Genomic DNA, 19,190 nt, shown 5'->3' on the forward strand with positions numbered 1-19,190 from the left:
ACATAATCACGGAAACTGTCAGTGTGTCATTCTGTCAGTCAGTCATTCTGTCTGTCCCACGTTTTTCTACTCACTGACGTGGTCAATCTATGTGAAACTGCACATAGGCATTGAGGATTGGCATAGGTAGAAGGTGACAAAGCTACCAATGGGTATGGACTAGTCTGGAGTTAATTCATTAGTAATCTGTTTAGGGTGTTTTTTTTTCAGAGTCTCTTTTTCAAGAGACAACTGCACACATAAATAACATACAGTTTAAACATGGACAGACGCACACTTTACATATTTAAACTTAAGAAAAAAATTACAAGAGGGATCGCAGGTGCATAAGTATAACCATTAAAATGCTCAAATGGAATAAGAGAGTGTGACTTCAATTCTTTTGGAGCTTATTCCACTGGTATGCAGCAGAGTTCAGTGTAAGTTCAGTGTAAACAAGAGGTACAGCTATTGTTAAGATGTCCTGAGACCTGACATCGTGAGGATTGTGTTTAAATGCAACCACGGAGCAGACGTAGTTTTTGCAGCAGAGCCTTTGAAATAAACAACAACCAATGCTGCTCTCTTTTGTTTGTAGGATCACATCTAAACAGTGGGTTTCAGTAAAGAAATCAAATGTATTAATAATTTAAATCACAAGTTAAAATCGTACACTTCATATTGATTAGTCTGGGGCATTTTAACAGAATAAAAGTATAGGTTTTACTTTAAAAAATAAAGTGATAAATAAAGTAAACATTTCGTAAGCCCATTGGTGTCTGCTTGGCACCTCTTATAAAAAGATGCTCCTCTCTGGAGAATGTTCTGTTGTTTTTTTCATCAAAACATTTTTTTGGTTTGTATTGTTTTGTTTTGTTCTTTTAAACTCAAGATCATTTTCATTGTGACCTTTATTGGATCAGACTTCCTGGAAACATATGATGTGATTGATATGATGTGTTCAGTGCCCATGAATGTGTGTTTGGATTGTGACACAGCAAAAATATCAAACTAGACAAACTAGTTAGCTTTATCCTTCCTGGCATCTGACTCTGTGTTGGGCAAACATGGGCACTGCTGTGACACAGTCAGTCTGCAGGTTGTTCACATGCCAAATACCAAATTTGGCACATCCTCCTGAGAGCGGGGATAGTATTGTCTGGTAGTTAGTTGAGGCCGGAGTCAGTTTATCTTTTTTATTTTCATTAGAACACATGAGCGTGAAACTGTAAACACAAAGTGCCAAACGTCTGCCTGCAGCAACTTCTCTGCCACGAGCTCTTCAAACTTCTCCATCCATTCACCAGATCCCCTCAGACGTTCCCACCTGTCCACCTTTCCTACATCCACCTGCTCACCTGCTCCTCATTCCCTCGTTACCCAGACGTCTTTGTTGCTTCCTGCTTTAGATTTCCTGCCACCTGTAGGCTACCTGAACCTGAACCTGAACCTTAATCTATATCTGAATGCCTACTAATTTTTCTGCCTCATTCCTGTCCACCTGTGGATTCTCAGATACTTCTGCCAGTGGCATAAGGTGGCTACAACAGGCCCCAGTGCACACTGGTTAGTTATGGAGCACATACATACAGCATGGGGTGTATGTTTATTTTACCAACTGTTGGATTTTACAATCCAGTGAGTCACTTTGACGATTGTACTGGGGAAGTAGAGGCCTACACCAGAACCAGGAGCAGGAGACGTGATCGCATCACTCCAGTTTTAGCGTCTTTACACTGGCTCCAGTGTGATGTAGATCAGATTTTAAGGTTTTACTGACTAATTTTACGGTTCTTCATGGTCTCTCTCCCAGCTACATCTCTGACCTCTTAGTGCTGCACCGGCTAGGATGTACTTTGAGGTCCTCTGACAGAGGTCTTTGGCTGTTTCAGCGGCCAGGCTGAAAACTAAAGGAGATAGAGTTTACTGTCAGGGCCTCGAGGCTCTGGAATAATCTGCCCGAGGGAAATCAGGTCGTCAGAGTCAGTGATCTCTTTTAAGTCCATTTTTAAAACATACTTTTATCATAGAGTCTTTCCTGATTTTAAGTTCATTTAAACTGTCTTTTTATTCTTCAGTTTTTATATATTTCTAAGTGTTTTTATCTTGTTTTCATGTCTTGTCTGTTTTAATTGATGACATGTAAAGCACTTTGTAACTCTGTGTTGAAAAGCGCTTCATAAATAAAGATTATTATATTATTATACATATTTAAAACTGAAAGATTGATTCATACATGTCTTACTGCGGTACACACAGGACTATTTATACACTCAAAAAATATTAAATGCAACACTTTTGATTTTGCTCCCTTTTGCACAGACAGTTCAAGTTAAAGATCTGACACTTTTTGTGGCGCACTTCTCCTTTTCCAAGATAATCATCCATATGTCATATCAAGATGAAGATTAAACAGCATCATTACTGCACAGATGTGCCTTGGGCTGGTCACAATAAAAGGCCACTCTAAATGTGCAGCTTGATGACACGAAACAATACCACAGATGTCACAAGTTTTAAGGGAGCGTGCCGTTGTCATGTTGACTGCACGAACTTCCACCAGGGCTGTCGCCTGTGAACTGACTGTTCATTTCACTACCAGGAGCCGTCTCCAATGTCATGTGAATTTGGCAGCACATCCAACCATCCTCACAACCATCCTCCACATGTAACCGTACCAGCTCAGGACCTCCGCATCCATCATCTTCACCCGCAAGATAACCTGAGACCAGCCACCTGGATAGCTGATGGAACAGCTGGATTGAACAACTGAATAATTTCTGCACAAACCATCAGAAAACTCAGTGAGGCTCACCTGTGTGCTCGTCATCTTCATCAGGGTCTTGACCTGTCAGCAGTGTCATCATAACCAAATTGCGTAAGCAACTGCTCACAATCCAAAGTGTCTGGCAATTTGGAAACGTGTTCTCTTCACAGATAAATCTTGGTCTGAACTGTACCTGACCAACGCGTTCTCATCCCAGATATCGCTGCTTTGTTAGTGGACTTTCACATCTAAATATGACGCCTAAGTAACCTCCTGTGTCTATTGTTGACATCCCAGGACAGTGTGTCCTACATGCATTGTGTCTTTTCAAAACACACTTCCGTGTTCAAAAGAACTAAACAGTTTCTGCTCGTTAAATGCACACCGTCTTTTTCAAAATAAACTTACAACATAGGTAAAATACATTGATTTTGCATCTGTGTCTGATGCTGAAATCACTGACAGAGCGACAGTATTTGACGAGTTGGGAATGAGAACGGGCTGACTGGGCAGATGGCAGATGAGGTGCCCTCGTGCAGGCTAGCAGTTTGCATATATCAAAGATCACACGTGCATTGTTTTAATGGCAGTTTGACACCTGCCATTTATTTGCCACCATGGCTTAATGTTGCAGCATGATAATGCACAACCCCATGTTGCAAAGATCTGTACACAATTCCTGAAACAGAAAACATCCCAGTTCATGGTTTGCATACTCACCAGACATGTCATCTGTGTCTGCATGTATGACGGCATGTTCCAACTGCCAAAAACCAGCAACTTCACACATCATTGAAGAGTGGGCCAACATTCCACAGGCCACAATCAACAACCTGATCAACTCTAAGTGAATAAGATGTGCCACACTGCATGAAAATTATTTCATGCCAGATAACTGACTGATTCTTTGGGGTACTGTGACCAAACATACATGTAGCGCTAATCCTGTGAAATCCGAATAAATGTCCTTCTATTAAAAATCAAACTGCACATTTTAGAGTGGCCTTTTATTGTGAACATCCCGAGGCACACCTGTGTAGTAATGATACCATTTAATCAGCATCTTGACATGCCACACCTGTCAGGTGTCTGGATTATCTTGGAAAAGGAGAAGTGCTCACTAACACAGATTTTAACGAAGTCTTTTGTGTGGATAAAAATGTTTCAGATCTCTGCCTTAAACCTCTGAAAATAGGGAGTCAAGACAAAAGTGTTGCGTTTAAATTTTTGTTCATTGTGTTTTCAGTTTAAACTCTTGAGTTGTGATTATGTCATTGTTGTACTTCATTGTTGCTGTAATTCGATATGAAATTACTACGAAAACAGTAAATGTCATGTTCTGGTGTTGGGTGAACAGTCTCTGAGGTAACTGTGGGTTTTGAAGAAATGTAATCCAGGTTTTCACAATGGTCACACAGAAATCTTTGTGTGTTGTTTATTCATGACTTTGACAATTTCCCTGTTCCTCAAGGAAATAATGTCTAAAACCGTGACGACGAGCAGAACAGGTTCATCCACAGCTTGAAGTCATGATATATATACTGAGACATTTTGTCTGCAGACACAGAGCAGCAAACTTCACTCAGCAAAGACCTTTTTTGCTACAGGTGGAGGAACGTGGTAAGAAACATATTTTCTCTATCTTCTTTTTGTTATTACAAACGAATGTTATATTTAATGTTTAATTTCTTCACTTTTACTCATCACTTTGAAGTTGGAAAAAATAATGAAATGAGAAAATACGAATTAAAGCAAATGAAAATAATTTATACAATTAACTAGGGCCAGTTATTTGTCTCTGCTCACTACATGCTGTGTTCAACTTAGTGTCTCTTATCAACATTACTTTCTTGATGACAATGTGTAAATTGTTGATGTGACTTTGTAGAGTGAAGGGATGAAATGAGACATTTTACAGCAGCAAAGAACCCAATTTATTCTAAATAGTAACTGTTTTTTCTTCAGGTTCTTCTACAAAAATATTTTTAAAGGACATGAACATTTATTGCTCCAAAGATACGTGTGTCTAAACTGCAAAAAAAAACAACCTAGCAAAAGAAACTAACACATGACTTAAATGCAGCTTTTAAGACTTGTTTTTCTTTTAAAAATGCTTTTTTTTCTTGATGCATTTGCTTGTTTCAAACTGTCTAGAATTAGGATAAATATCTCATAACTAGACAGATGAAAATACACTTTATTTGTGTGATAGTTGAATTTTAAATAGCTGATTTGACTTGTACTGGAATCCAGTAAAATGACCTCATCCCACTATCAGATATTTCAACCATGCAAATATACTTTTAAAGGACATGAACATTTATTTCTGTGAAAATATGTGTGTCTAAAAGAAACCCAACAAACTAACAAATGACTTAAATGCAGCCTTTAAGACTTGTTTTTCTTAAAAAGAAAAGCTTGTTTTTCTTAATGCTTTCCCCTTGTTTCAATTGTTCTTGAATTAGGGTAAATATCTTATAACTAGACAGAAAAAATACACTTTATTTGTGTCGTAGTTGAATTTTAAATACCTGATTTGACTTGTACTGTAATCAGGTAAAATGATCTCATCCCACTAGCAGATATTTCACTTGTTTTAAAAATAAATCACTAACGTATATGACCTTTTAGCAATTTTTAACGATCCTGTCAATAAAAATTTGAGCACAGTGTTCTGCAGTAATTAACAATCTTAAGCATAACCAATAGATCTTTTGCTCTCTCTCCGTCTGCTCCTGACTGCGTATTAGCAGAAGCCTGTAGTAAGCAGTTCTCGCCACTAGAGGACTCTGTTTACTAAAAACTGAGCTGAACACTGAGGATCAGTTTAAACCAGTCTACTCATTTGAAATGTCCTGCTGTTCTGTAGTGTACGCCTTGTGGCTTGCTGTAACCCATCCACCTCTACCTACAGTACTGTTTTAATTTTCCCCTTTTCTTCCCAAAGAAGTTGTTGACATGAAGCTGGGGCTGTTGGTGGTGTTGGCAGTGGTGGTTCTGCTGCCCAGTCTGTCCGAGGGCCGGATTGTCTCCAGGTGCGAGCTGAGAGAAAAGCTTGACCAGGCACTCATCCTGCCTAAAAGGCTTCAAAGGTTCAAGGAGAAAATCCTGAAAATAGGTGAGGTTAATAAATGTTTGGTTATGAGGTTTAATAGAGTTAGCACATGACCTCCAGAGTCCCCACCATGAATCTCTCTGAGAAAATATAGAGCAAGAAGACAGATACGTTTAGGAGAGTTTCTGCAAACTGAAAGAAAAATGTTAACAGGGGGATTTCTTTCTGACATTATGTTCTTTCTTTCCTTTGTTTGCCCTCTCCCATCTGCTTCCATGACTTATTTGCTGCAGTTATCTGTGAGGCAAATAGGAGGTCCCGTCTGAACACTGGCCTGGTCAGGGTCTTTGGCAAGCGCAGAACTACAACAACAGCCAGGCCAACAACTGCAGTCACAACTACCACAACAACTACCCAACCAACAACTACCACAACAACTACCACAGCAACAACCACCCAACCAACAACTACCCAACCAACGACTACCCAACCAACGACTACCACAACAACTACCACAGCAACAACCACCCAACCAACAACCACCCAACCAACGACTACCCAACCAACGACTACCACAACAACTACCACAGCAACAACCACCCAACCAACAACTACCCAACCAACGACTACCCAACCAACAACTACCCAACCGACAACTACCCAACCAATGACTACCCAACTAATGACTACCACAACAACAACTACCCAACCAACAACTACCACAGCAACGACCACCCAAACAACAACTACTGAATCAACAACTACCCAAACAACAACTACTCAACCAACAACTACCCAGCCAACTACTACTGAATCAACAACTACACAAACAACTACTCAACCAACAACTACCCAGCCAACGACTACTCAACCAACGACTACCCAACCAACAGCTACACAACCAATGACTACGACAATGACTTTGGAAGCTGGCAACCTCAGACAAAAGCGTGAAGCTGACCCGACCAGCAATGAGTCAGACGAAAGCCTGGAGGACATGCTGAATGAGCTGGAAGGCGAGGTCAATGAGGATGACGAGGTGACGTGGGATGATGACAGCAGAGACAGTGAGAACGAAGAGAGTGATGAGGAGAACAGTGAAGAGGAGTCTGAGGAGGGTGGGACACGTAAGAAGCGACGCGTCGGTCATTGGTGGCTCAAAAAGAGGGGGAGGGGGAGGGGGAGGGGGAGGGGGAGGGGGGGGCCACAGTCGATCGGTCTATACGGGCTCTTCCAGCTGTCTGACCAGTACTTCTGTAACTCAGGCTACCACAGGTCCAGGAACTTGTGCCGTAGCACCTGCACAGGTGAGTCTTTAAAGCAAATATGTGCAGAGAAAAAAAGATAATTACTTATATTTTACATTTTGCATATAAATAACTGTTCCTTTTTTCCCTTGAAGCCTTCACCGATGACAACATAATGGATGACATTAATTGCATTGTGAGGACTCATCACATCTGGTAAGTATGTATACAGCAAAGTTAAAGTGATACTGTGTCTGAAAACTAACTTTTAAGACATATATCTCAAAATATTGATAGTTAGAATGAACATTGTATGGATAGTATAATAAGCAGGGCTGAGTATTGGTATATGATACCGTTAAAGTACTGACCGAAATAACCCAGTATCAAGTAGATATCAGTCATCATCGGTCAAACAATACCTGCATTCAATCATTTTGCACTGGGGATGTGATCGCCGATTGTCCTGACCCCACTGGATCAGCAAACTTTCTATTGCATATATATATATATATGCAATGAGACAAGTGGTTATAGATGCATACAAATACAGCATATAGATACATACATAAACATGTATATACGGCTTGCTTAAGTCATATTTGATTTTCAAGTTTAATTCTTCCCTGTACACATATAATCCATCTCTGGTAGCATTTAGCAGCCATGACTAGCACAGTGAGCACCACAGTTAGCTTAGCGGCTGCTGGGGTCCCTATGAAAAAAATTCCCAGAACGCTGGACATTTACATCTAAAATGTCCTAATTTCCTTAATCTGTTTGTTTTGTGTAATCTTGTGTAAAGTTTGCTTTTTTAAAATAAATTTTTATGCTAAAACACGAGGTCATGAGGTGTGCAGTACCTTCTTTGTATAAAGGGGTTAAGGAAGTGATGTTATTCTATTATTTTCAACCAAAATAAACATTATAATCATAAATGGATTACTGAACAGGCGTACAGGCCCATGGCCCATAGTGTCGGCCCCCCTGTGCTTCACCTGCAAATTGAGGAAACTGACCTGGAAAAAACGAGCACAGACACAAAATGACTCCAAAGAGATGAAAAACAGCTGCTAATAGGGAAAAAGACTGACAAACTCCACTAAAAGGGGTAAAGCAACCATAAAGAGACACAAAAGGACTCCAAAGAAATGCAAAACAGCTGCAAAAAGACACAAAGAGACTGACAAATACTACAAAAAGCGGTAAAACACACACAAAATACATACAAAATGACGACAGAGATGCAAAACAGTTGCAGAGACACAAAGAGACTGACAAATACTAGGGACAAGACATGCAAAACAACTCCTGTTTAGGAGAAGTTGTGTGTCTGTGCCCAGGGGCCCTTTGTCTCATAATCTGTCCATGTTTATAACCCTATGAACGGAGGGTTTATTGCAGGACTGTAGGAATAAATTGCATAATTTTCAGTAGCTGTACTAAATAAACATGTAACTCAATACAGTTTAGATTAATATTGTCACCTGGTTTTCCGTATCGTTTTGCCTTGAACTTTTCATGTAGCCATCCTAACCAGATCTCCCCTGAAAATAAAAGATTGTAGTCAGGCTGTTTCCTTGCTGAATACTGAGTTCATATACAGATTAAGTGAAGTCACAATGAAGACTGCTGTATATGAACTCCAGTCAGGAAGGTCAACAAAATATAAGTTCAGGCATTGAAATCAAAATGTGAAAGCAATAAAAAATTTAAATTGTGTGGTGATACGCTGCCTACTGACAAACTAATGACTGCTGTTTCAACAAATTGTTCTATTTTTTTCATCACGACAGGGCCATAGTGAGTCACGCCTCTCGTCAGTGTTTTTTCGCACCGAACTTCTTTGACGAATGTGCGTGAGCAGCTGACAGGTTTTCTACCTGCAGGATGTCACACTGACGATGATTTCTTCAACGTTATCAGCTCTACTTCCAGTGTGACAATGGAAACACATTGTCTCACAAACACTGTCAAGCATTTTATATATTTTCCATTTTCAATTAATCAATGAGATTTCTTTAATGAAGTTATTTTCTCTCAGTTTTTTGTGGATGAATTTGATCCCAAAATCACCAGAACTTGAAATGACAAATGTATCTCAGTATCTCATATTATTGTTTTACCAATTTAATCCACTTTAAAGTGATAATTCTGTGATGAGAAAAACAAATAACTTGATTGTTATCTGCTCTCTGTGATCTTCCAATAAATGCGTTTTGCTGTAAGGTTTGTGTTTGAGAACATGTTTATTATTAGTAACTGACTTATTGACTCATCAAAGTTAAATCTTTTTTTAATCAGACTAATAATTCTTGTAAGACACAGTAATAACAATCAAGAACGCTCTGACTGAATCGTTTGATCTCTGAACTCTGGGCCAACTTTCCACTGCCATTTAATATGCATTCACAGGACTCAAGGTTTTATTATTGCCATGATACAATATAAATGAAATGCATGCACACCACACACACAAAATCATATTACAAATTACTGAAGGAAAGAAGGAAAACATCACAACTGATTCCAGTGTACAATAGCTTCCATCTTTATCGAGCTAGGCGGTAATTATAATATACATTGGACACATCTCCTCAGTATTCAAATGGTAGGACTGATAAAGCTGTCTGAATCTGAATCTGAAAAAAGTGGGACTGATTACCGAGGGCCCTAATGGGAGGCGGTCCCTCAAAAAGTCTGGAATGAAATGTTTGGTTTTGTCAACAGTTTTTTTATTTCTAAGTATCAAGTGGCATAATTAAAGTAAACTGAATAAATGAATTAAGAGGCTGAACTTTGTATTAACAAAAAGAATGAGCTCTCAGAGGCCCCTCTCACCTCTTAAAGGCGCAAGCTGGTTTAGTCCGCCCCTGCAGTGCGGCCAGTGGCATAGGCAGTACAGGCGAATGGTAAGAGTGTGTCATTCATAAGGATGCATGCGCTGGGGCAGTTTACTGCTGAGTGTGAAGCAGTCAGGATGAGAGTTGGCACCTTCAAGTCTGAGTTCATTGTTCTCTGCTGGAAATCGGTGGATTGCCCCCTCTGGGTTGGGAGAGAGTTGCCGCCCCAAGCGAAGGGTGCTCAAGTGTCTCTAGGTATTGTTCATGAGGGGATAAAATGAGTGTGATATGGATAGGTGGGTGGTGCTGCATCAGCATTAACACGGGCACTGTGCCGGATCGTCATGGTGAAGAGGAAGCTGAGCCGAAAGGCAAAGCTCCCATCCCAACCCTCTCCTATGGGTAGTGACCAAAAGAATGAGATCGCAGGGGCGTCGGTGGCTTAGTGGTGGAGTGGGCGTCCCATGTACAGGGCTGTTGCCACGGCGGCCTGGGTTCAGCTTCGGCCTGTGGCCCTTTGCTGCGTGTCTCTCCCTCTCTCTCTCCCCACTTCACTGTCCTGTCAATTAAAGGCAAAAAATGCCCATAAAAATATCTGTAAAAAAAAAAAAAAGGATGAGATCGCATATACTTGCAGCCAAAATGAATTTCCTCTGTAGAGTGGCTGGGCTCAACCATAGAGACAGGGTGAGGAGCTCAGACATCTGGAGGGCGCCCTGAGAAGAGCCGCTGGTCCTTTGCGTTGAAACTGGCCACATCAGCATGATGGCATGATCAGGTTGCCTCCTGGATGCCTCCCATTAGGGATGTTCTGGTTACGTCCAACTGGCAGAAAGCCCAGGGACAGACCCAGAACACGCTGGAAGGATTATGTATCTCATCTGGCCTGGGAACCCTTAAGGCCCCAATCACAGAGAAAGCTTTTTGCAGGTTGCACAACGTGAGGTGCACTGCACTACATTTTTTTTTTTCATTAATTGAATGCCACTAGTAACAAACACTTGCTGCACCTTTATATTGTTGCCAGGCAACTAAACCATCAGCTCCTTACTCTAACCTTACCGTGTAATCAATCTGCTGTTTATTTGGCTAGATAAAACTACGTACTTATTTTCACAGTAATCAGTGTGTAGCTGCTGCCATGTTGAGGCAGAGGGTGCTGTCTGTAGCTCTGGTTGAGGGTGAGAAGCTGTCAGCAGATAAACAGAGATCTGTGTGGGTACATGAGACCCTAAAAAAGAGGCTGGATCAAGGGGAGTACCACCAGTTGGTCCAGGAGCTTCTCCCCCATCATGGACATTTCAAGTACTGCGCTTATATGCTTCCACGCCTGCTGTTTTCTGTTGAGATCATGTTACATGCGTTATGAAAAGTTGTGTAGCTCTGGGTATCCAGCAACCGCTACCACCAGTTTCTTCTCTATTGTTTACCAACTGTCAACTTATTGTCGTGACCACCACATATGGCGATGACATGGGGCGCTTTTCTGCTCTGAGTTGAAGTTTTTTCAACTCAAGGAGATCAGAGCGCTCCAGCAAAAGCACGCAGCAACATAAAAACGGCGAGCAAAAAGTTTAATTTTCATTAAAACAATTACAAAAGCCGCCTCCAGCTGCTTTAATACTTTCTGTGTGATCAGGTACCTAAGAATTTCCCAGGAGGAGCTGGAGAGTGTCACTGGAAAGAGGGACGTCTGGAGTACTTTGTTCAGCCTGCTGCCCCAACAACCCAGCCGTGACAAGCACATGAAAATGAATGGATGGATGCAATAAAATCTGTCCTTTACATATGACCACTTACTTTCATATCAGCCTGGAGCACTAATATAGAGGGGTGGGGATCTTAAAACAGTAACAATTTTACCATTAAAACTTTGAACACCCTTTATGGAAAACTTCATCCCCAAAACTGAAACTCTGTGTTCTACTGCTCATCTTTCATGTTCCTGATTTGCAGCTCTCTGAATTGTTGTTTCCTTTGTTGGGTTTAACATGATATCTGTGCTCAGGGAGCTAATGTCCTCATGTTTGACACACATGGTGCATTCACTGCCGGCGATGACATCCGATCCTCTGTATTATAAATGTCTTACGAGGACGTGGGGAGATGAACTGTCTCACTTCATCTGGTTTTCAGTCAGGTCTTTTTAATAGGGCGAAGGCGTAACCTGTAAATGAGAAAAGATGTTTTCAGGTAGAAGGATCATTTTTCTCCCACCGACCTCTTTAGAGCTCAGAAAGTCAATAGTGAGATGTGGCACAACACTGTGCACTTCCTGAGTCCTTTTTTTATGGGCGTCAAGGGAGCAGCCTTTATCTGAGGAGAACAAAAGATGCAGGTTCTCTCTGATTTGCCACTGACAGATCTGCAGACAGTACAAATACTGTGCACCATATCACATGTTTTCAGAGAGTTGCAGTCAAGATGAAGGTCCTTTTGGTGTTTCTCTTTGTAGTGCTGGGCTTCAGTCTGGCTGAAGGGCGACCTGAGAACAAATGTGAACTGTTTCACACGTTGAAGGCGTCTAACAATCTGCAGGAGGCAAGGAAAAGACTGCCTGAGGACGTACTGGCCAAGAGTAAGTGGTTGTGATTTTTACATTGGAAACTGTGAAGCCTATTGGTAATGGCTATGAAAATAATACGTTTAATATTTTGTTATTCTACAAGTAAGACATGGATGGAAAAAAACTGCACTTTAATGTGATTCACAGTAATTTTGTGATTGAGAAACATTTGTTTTCAGACTTGAACAGCTTGAAAGCTCCTGAGAAGCCGGGCTGGATATTTAGAAGTGTTACATGTTCTGTTATTTCCTGCATAAGTTCACGTAAAACAAATTATCAGAGACATGAATAAGGATACATGTATGTGGCAAGACCACCTTCTCTTTTGCTTAAAATTATATTCTTTAATTGTTTTTTATGCACATGGGTATAAATGTATAAACTTATGCTGAAGGCTGTACACATGCATGTCTGTGTATCATTTTATGTTCTTTGGTTTAAAAGGTAAAAAGTAGAATATGAGATGGTTTTTTAGCTAAACCTGAGGTGCTTTTCTTTAAATAAGAAAAATAGTCAAAAAAGATACACACTGAAACCTGAGGATATCATCAGTGACATTGGATGCTACCTGTAAATGCATTTGATGAAGTCAAATAAAAACTCAAATTGTGTGACATTATTTGCTTGGATTGTTTGGCCAAAACATGAACTGTGTAAAACTCAAACAGACAATCTGCCTGTTTGGGGATGAAGTGTTGGGCTGATGGTGGCGCTAAAGAAAATACAAGAGGGTCAGAAAATCATTAGGAGTCGTCATCTGGGGAATATTCACTGCACATTGAATAGCAGTTCACCCAGTAGTTTGTGAAAGTTTGGATCAAGAAATCTGACATTTGGAGATGATTTGTGAGTTTGTTTCTCTCTTCTCACCCCCACCTCCAGTTGTCTGTCACGTGAAGCTTGGGACAGGTTTTGACACCAGTGTGGTGACTCAGCTGTCCATCAATTCTACAACACCAGAGGTCTGGACACTTTATGGCCTTTTCCAGCTCAGCAACCACCTGGTTTGCCACGACGGCACGACTCCCTCACCCAACATCTGTAGCATCAGTTGCAACGGTGAGTTCAGTGTGTGTTTGTTTCATATGTATATGCCATCGGAGCCTGGTCTCACTCCGAAATCGTCGAAATCCGGGCTTGGGCAGTGACTTGTGGCATCAGAAACATACGAAAAAAGCCGTCCTTTAACTTCGGCATGATACACGACCGGGTGTCATTATAGTTTAACGGCACCTGGCGACATCAGGGGGAAATGCAGCGGGACAAGGACGAAAGTCCAACTTGGGCGGATGGGATGGGTGGTGGATGGGTCCAGCAAACACTGAATTTCACCTGAGAGAGTGATGTTTGCGTCCCGTAAGATTCTAAAGCCAAACTCTGTTCCTTTCTCCTAAACCTAACCACATGTTTTTGCTGCCTAAACCCAACCATGTGCATTAGTTGTTGAAGGAAAACAACTTCAATTGTTGGTGTTGTACCGACATAGTGCTTTTATTGTGAAAGAGACTGTATGTAAACATTAAATTTCCCGTGAAAACAGAAGTGTATTTTGAAAGAACACAATGCATGTAACAGACAGAACTTGACACGGTGTCCCAGAACATCAACAACCAACACACCCAGGGTACCTTTCACCTTGTATCTGGACGTGGAAGGTCCATGACCCAAGCGTCAATATTTGGTCGGAGTGAGAATGTGTTGGCCATCATCATTGAGTGCATTTACATGCACACTAATAAACCGATCATTATCTGATTTCTGGAGTTACCTGATTATTCAAGTGGTCGTGTAAACAGCATAATCCGATAGGCTTTATCAGATAAAAGCCATTATCTGATTATGAGAAATCAGATAAACACACCTAGCTTTTTCCCCAATAGTCAGATTATTCTGTGCATGTATACCCTTTAATCTGGTTTCTTTCGGGTTTTGCTATTTTATACTCCCACTCCACTTCATTTTAGAGGGAAATATTGTACCTTCTACTCCACGATGTTAATCTAACATCTTTTTGTTTCCTTTCAGATAAAGATTTTACATAAAATAATATATTTTTATATTCTCAGTGTATAAATTGTCACTTTTATTTTATCTTACTTATTTGTTATGCACTTTGTGACAAGTTTATATACAATACACTTGTATATAAACTTTGCAGTACTTTTACTACGAATCTACCCAAAGTATGTAAAATTGGCTCCACATTGATAAACTACACATTAGAATGCTCTCACATGTATTTGTTAATGATAAAAACAAACAGTACTGTAAGAATATAAGCTGTCAGCATGATGAGTGCTTTATTTTGCAAATATATGACTTGCGTACTTTTCAAGGTTTTTCAAGGATATGAGTACCTACTGTAACAGGAAGTTTGAGTTTTAGGTCATGTACTTGAGGAGAAATCCAACTGAAGGACTGAATCATGTAAACCAGGTTTTTCTGATTATCACATTATTGAAGTGCATGTAAACGCGTCAAATCGGATTATTACCATTACCTGATTATTCCCAGTTATCTGATTATTGTGCGCATGTAAATGTGCTCATTGTCACAACTGTAAAAGTGTGCAGACTGAACGAGTTGTTAGCTTTCACCCAATGTACTGAATCTACAGCCAGCACTGGAGAAGTATTCAGATCCTTTACTCAAATATAAGTTCTAATATCACACTGTAAAAATACCCCATCAGCAGTAAAAGTCCTGCTCTGAAAATGTTCCTTCAGTTCAAAGACCACCTTCTCTTTTGCTTTAATTGATATTCTTTAATTGCTTTTTATGCACATGGGTATAAATGTATGTAAGTATAATCTGGAAAATGTAGTTAATAAATAAAAGTATAAAAATGGCCCTGTGACTGTTATACTATTATGCATTATATCATGAGATGATTCTGACTCATGCATTCATGTAAAAGCAGAATTTTACTGCTCTAGTTGGTCGAGGTGGAGCTCATTTTGAACTGTTAGCTAATGATTATTTTAAATATGGATTAATCCGCTAATTATTTTTACCTTAATCGATGGATTGTTTGGTTTGTAAAAACGGCGTAAAAACTGTAATTATGCTGTTGTGGCTCACAGAACATCTGATGATTGGCAAAAAACAAATGGGTGAAAAGACACACAAAAAAAAAACCTTAAAGAGACGCAAAATTATCTCAATAAGACGCTAAATCACCTCAAAGAGCCCAAAACAACAACAAAAAGACACAAAATAACCACAAGGACGCACAAAATGACTGCGAAGAGACACAAAATATCTACAAAATGGGCAAAAAAAGGGACACAAAATGACTTCAGTAAGACCTTAAATTACCTCAGACAAACCCAGATGACTAAGAAAAGACATAAAACAACCACAAGGACATACAATATGACTACAAAGAGACACAAAAAGGCAAAGGAACTGCAAAGACACACAAAATATCTACAAAATGGGCAAAAAAAAAAGCTACAATGAGACACAGAATGACTACAAAGGGACGTAAAACAACCTCAAGGAGATACTGACAAAAGTACGACACAAAATGGACAAAAGAGACATAAATTACCTGAATAAGACCCCAAATTACCTCAAAGAAACCTAAACGACAACAAAAAGACATAAAACAACCACGAGGAGACACAAACCAACTAATATGAACATAAAATGGGCAAAAAGACCCTAAATTACCTTTCAGAGACGCAAAGTTACCTCAAAGACCGCAAAACGACAACCACAAGGACATACTGACTTAAGAGCGACACAAAATGGGCAAAAAAGGGACACAAAATGACTTCAGTAAGACCTTAAATTACCTCAAACAAACCTAAATGACTAAGAAAAGACATAAAACAACCACAAGGAGACACAAACCAACCAATGTGCAACACAAAATAAGCAAAAAGACACAAAATTACCTTAAAGAGACACAAAATTACCTCAGTAATATCCCAAATTACCTCAAAGACACTGAAAAGAAACAAAAAGACCCAAAACAACCACAAGGACATACAAAATGACTATAAAAAGATCTCAAAGGAACTGCAAAAAGAATCTACAAAAAAATGACTACAAAGAGACATTAACCAATGAATATGCAACACAACACAGGCAAAAGACACAAAATGACCCCAAAGAGACACAAAACTGCTTTAAGTCTTTGTTTCTTGCTCTCATGTAGGAGAGGTGGTGGGGCCCTTTGCATATTGTGTCCAGGGGCCCATTGTCTCATAATCTGCATGTGTTCATTTGAAAGCTTAAACTACAGCTCACTCCTCTTTTCTTCTTCTTTCCAGAAGAAACTTCAAATATTTATATTAAAGTTAAAACATTTTCAACTTGTTTTCTTTCAGACTTGGTTGATGACGACATAAGTGATGACATTGATTGCCTGTTCACAATCACTGGCCGTCTTATGTAAGTTCATATCTTTTAAAGATGTGTTCACAGTGGAATCACAGCCTTGCAGCAAATGTCAGATAACTTTTTCACAGTTGGGAATCATTCACTCCCTTTTGTTATTAATGAAGATGGTAAAGATTCTCCATCTTTGACATTCAGACAGTTGACTCTGTGTTTTTCTTTAGATCCCCTCCAGACATGTTTTAAAAAGTATTAAAATGCTCTGCTTAGAATAAGTGTCTTTCCACAAAAGGCTGCTAAATGACATATGACATCCTTTATTGAAAAAATATGCAAACACTGTACAAATTTAAGGTACTTGCACTTTGATTATTTCCATTTTATTTAAAATCATCACACCAGGCCTGAAAAGCGCACTTTGAAGGAAGTCTGCTGCTTTGTTCTGTGAGCTAATAAATACATTCAAATTAAAAAAATGATGATAAAGTAAAATAAAATAAAATGTTGTGAATGAATGAAATGTATTCATTGTGTGAATATTTCCACAGTGAAGGAGGTTTCTCTGATGCCAACAGGAATGAGTTAATGAGAATGTAAGTTACACCTTCATCTGTTTTTGAAAATGTAATCTTGAAGTTGCACATAGTGCTTTGTAACCTGCCTTTTAAATGACATAAATCATAAAATAATTACCATCTAATCATGAAACCAAAGTTTGAATTGCTGAAGTCTTTTGTTAATCTGCAGGATCCGGCTCATCTTTCAGGATGAGTGCAGCAACGAGAACGCTTCTGACTACTTTGCTGACTGCTGATTCATTTCACCTAAATTCATTAGTGCCTGAGAGCTGTTATCACTGGATGAGAGGTGATTTACAACAGTTGTCATGATCCTGGGGTTTTCTGTTTGAGTTCTTTGCTTCATGTTATTCATTCATGTTTATTTCTATTTCATTCTGTAGTTTCTCTCCTCGTGTCATAATAAACCATAAACACTGCTGCAGAATGTTATGTTGTTGTTGTTGTTGTTGTTGTTCTGACTTGTCACCACTAGAGGTCCTACTTTATTCTATCACTGTGACACTGTACTCATCAGACAAGTCTGCATTGTAATGGCTTCTGACAATCAGGTGAGTCCACCTCTTTGGTCCAGATGAAGTGGTGAGACCATCCTGATGACGTGACCTCAACATTCTGTTTTGCTCTCTGTATCCGTCTGGACTCGATGCCACCACAAACACTTTCAGTGGGCGGGAGAACTCACTTTGACAGACAAACTCCTTCAGCCAGTCAGCGTGACACAACACTGGGGAACATCTTCTTCGTCACCAGCGGAGCCAGTTTATAAATCAAGCTTTTGTCAAATGCAGCAGAAGAATGCCAAAACATTTTTCCTCCTTCTAGTTTAACTGTTTTTATTGATTCTATTTCTGCAGTGACTTCACTTATCGCTGTGTTTACTCTGCTAACATTGGATTTAAAGCGTCACTTACCTTTCTGGAAATTTTACGCTTTTCTTTGTTTAGGTTAACACTAAAATGTAAGTGAATTCCACCAGAGATAAAAACTCAGAATTGTACCATTCTCATATGGTTCTAATGCTAATGGCTAACGTTAGCCTACTGTAGTGTAGCCTCTGAAACATTAACGTTATCTTCCTTGTGCGTTTCCACTTACTAGTAACGTTAACGCTACTATCTAACGTTAGCACTGTAACTTTATTCTAAAACTCATCAGTCATCACTGACGCCGGTTGAGTTTTAAAACTCCGGGGTTGCGTTTGACTGTCTTGGTTGTAACGTTACACTCGCTCTCCTCTTCTGTGTATCTAACGTTACCATGCCAACGCCTACATCTATCATAAACGTAATGAGGACGTAATGGAGGAGGGGGGAGTAGGCCTTTGGAGGGAGGTGGAGTTGCAGGAGGAGGAAGTGCTGTGTGAAATGCAAGAAAGGTAAGAGTTGCTTTAACGCTTGTTGCTTCAGGAGCTGCCATTACTGTACTGCAAGCTGCAGCCTGCATTTCCTGTCATCACCCACAATAAAGTCCCTGATTGGCTGCTTATGTTGTCAACTATGGTGTAGATCCCTGATTGGCCTTGACTGGATTTTAACATCTAGACATTGTGTGGGGCAGCACCGAGTCCAGACTGATTCTGAAAGTGAAACAGAATGACGAAAAATGAAGCCAACGCACAAGTGCCAAAAACTGCAGTTCCTTGAACGACCACTTGAGGCCGGCTCCAGAAGCCAGTCAATCTCTGTAAGACCTCCATGTTAAAATACCCAACTGTGGCAGGGGCCAATTTGGGTGACAGGTTGTTCGTGAAGTGTCTCCACAGTCTATGAGTCAGGTCCACCCCTCGCTCCTCAACAGCCTCTTTG

At 39.9% G+C, this 19,190-nt stretch overlaps 2 protein-coding genes and 1 long non-coding RNA gene across 3 annotated transcripts; all 3 read left to right on the forward strand.

Moving 5' to 3' along the window:
• Window positions 1-4,315: 4,315 nt before the first annotated feature.
• On the forward strand, window positions 4,316-6,709 carry LOC126390463 (salivary glue protein Sgs-3-like). The gene is made up of 4 exons (XM_050044782.1): window positions 4,316-4,366; window positions 5,694-5,864; window positions 6,095-6,390; window positions 6,695-6,709. Exons 2-4 carry the CDS (start codon window positions 5,705-5,707, stop codon window positions 6,707-6,709), a joined length of 471 nt encoding a protein of 156 aa, XP_049900739.1. The 5' UTR covers window positions 4,316-4,366; window positions 5,694-5,704.
• A 298-nt stretch (window positions 6,710-7,007) lies between these two features.
• On the forward strand, window positions 7,008-9,252 carry LOC126390705 (uncharacterized). The gene is made up of 3 exons (XR_007569987.1): window positions 7,008-7,108; window positions 7,204-7,264; window positions 8,845-9,252. It is a non-coding gene; the product is annotated as an uncharacterized LOC126390705 (long non-coding RNA).
• Window positions 9,253-12,265: 3,013 nt separating this feature from the next.
• LOC126390396 (alpha-lactalbumin) lies at window positions 12,266-17,809 on the forward strand. Its single transcript, XM_050044680.1, has 5 exons — window positions 12,266-12,469; window positions 13,340-13,516; window positions 16,795-16,858; window positions 17,353-17,397; window positions 17,552-17,809. The coding sequence occupies exons 1-5, from the start codon at window positions 12,316-12,318 to the stop codon at window positions 17,616-17,618; spliced, it is 507 nt and encodes a 168-aa protein (XP_049900637.1). The 5' UTR covers window positions 12,266-12,315; the 3' UTR covers window positions 17,619-17,809.
• The last annotated feature ends 1,381 nt before the right edge of the window (window positions 17,810-19,190 follow it).

The sequence above is a fragment of the Epinephelus moara genome, chromosome 5 (genome assembly GCF_006386435.1).
Source record: "Epinephelus moara isolate mb chromosome 5, YSFRI_EMoa_1.0, whole genome shotgun sequence".
NCBI classification, from domain to species: domain Eukaryota; kingdom Metazoa; phylum Chordata; class Actinopteri; order Perciformes; family Serranidae; genus Epinephelus; species Epinephelus moara.

Coding starts and splice junctions, on each gene's coding strand:
- LOC126390396 (XM_050044680.1), top strand. CDS start 12,316: ATGAAGGTCCTTTTGGTGTTTCTCTTTGTAGTGCTGGGCTTCAGTCTG. Junction 12,470..13,339: donor TGAGGACGTACTGGCCAAGA/GTAAGTGGTTGT, acceptor CCCCACCTCCAG/TTGTCTGTCACGTGAAGCTT. Junction 16,859..17,352: donor ACAATCACTGGCCGTCTTAT/GTAAGTTCATAT, acceptor ATATTTCCACAG/TGAAGGAGGTTTCTCTGATG.
- LOC126390463 (XM_050044782.1), top strand. CDS start 5,705: ATGAAGCTGGGGCTGTTGGTGGTGTTGGCAGTGGTGGTTCTGCTGCCC. Junction 5,865..6,094: donor GGAGAAAATCCTGAAAATAG/GTGAGGTTAATA, acceptor TATTTGCTGCAG/TTATCTGTGAGGCAAATAGG.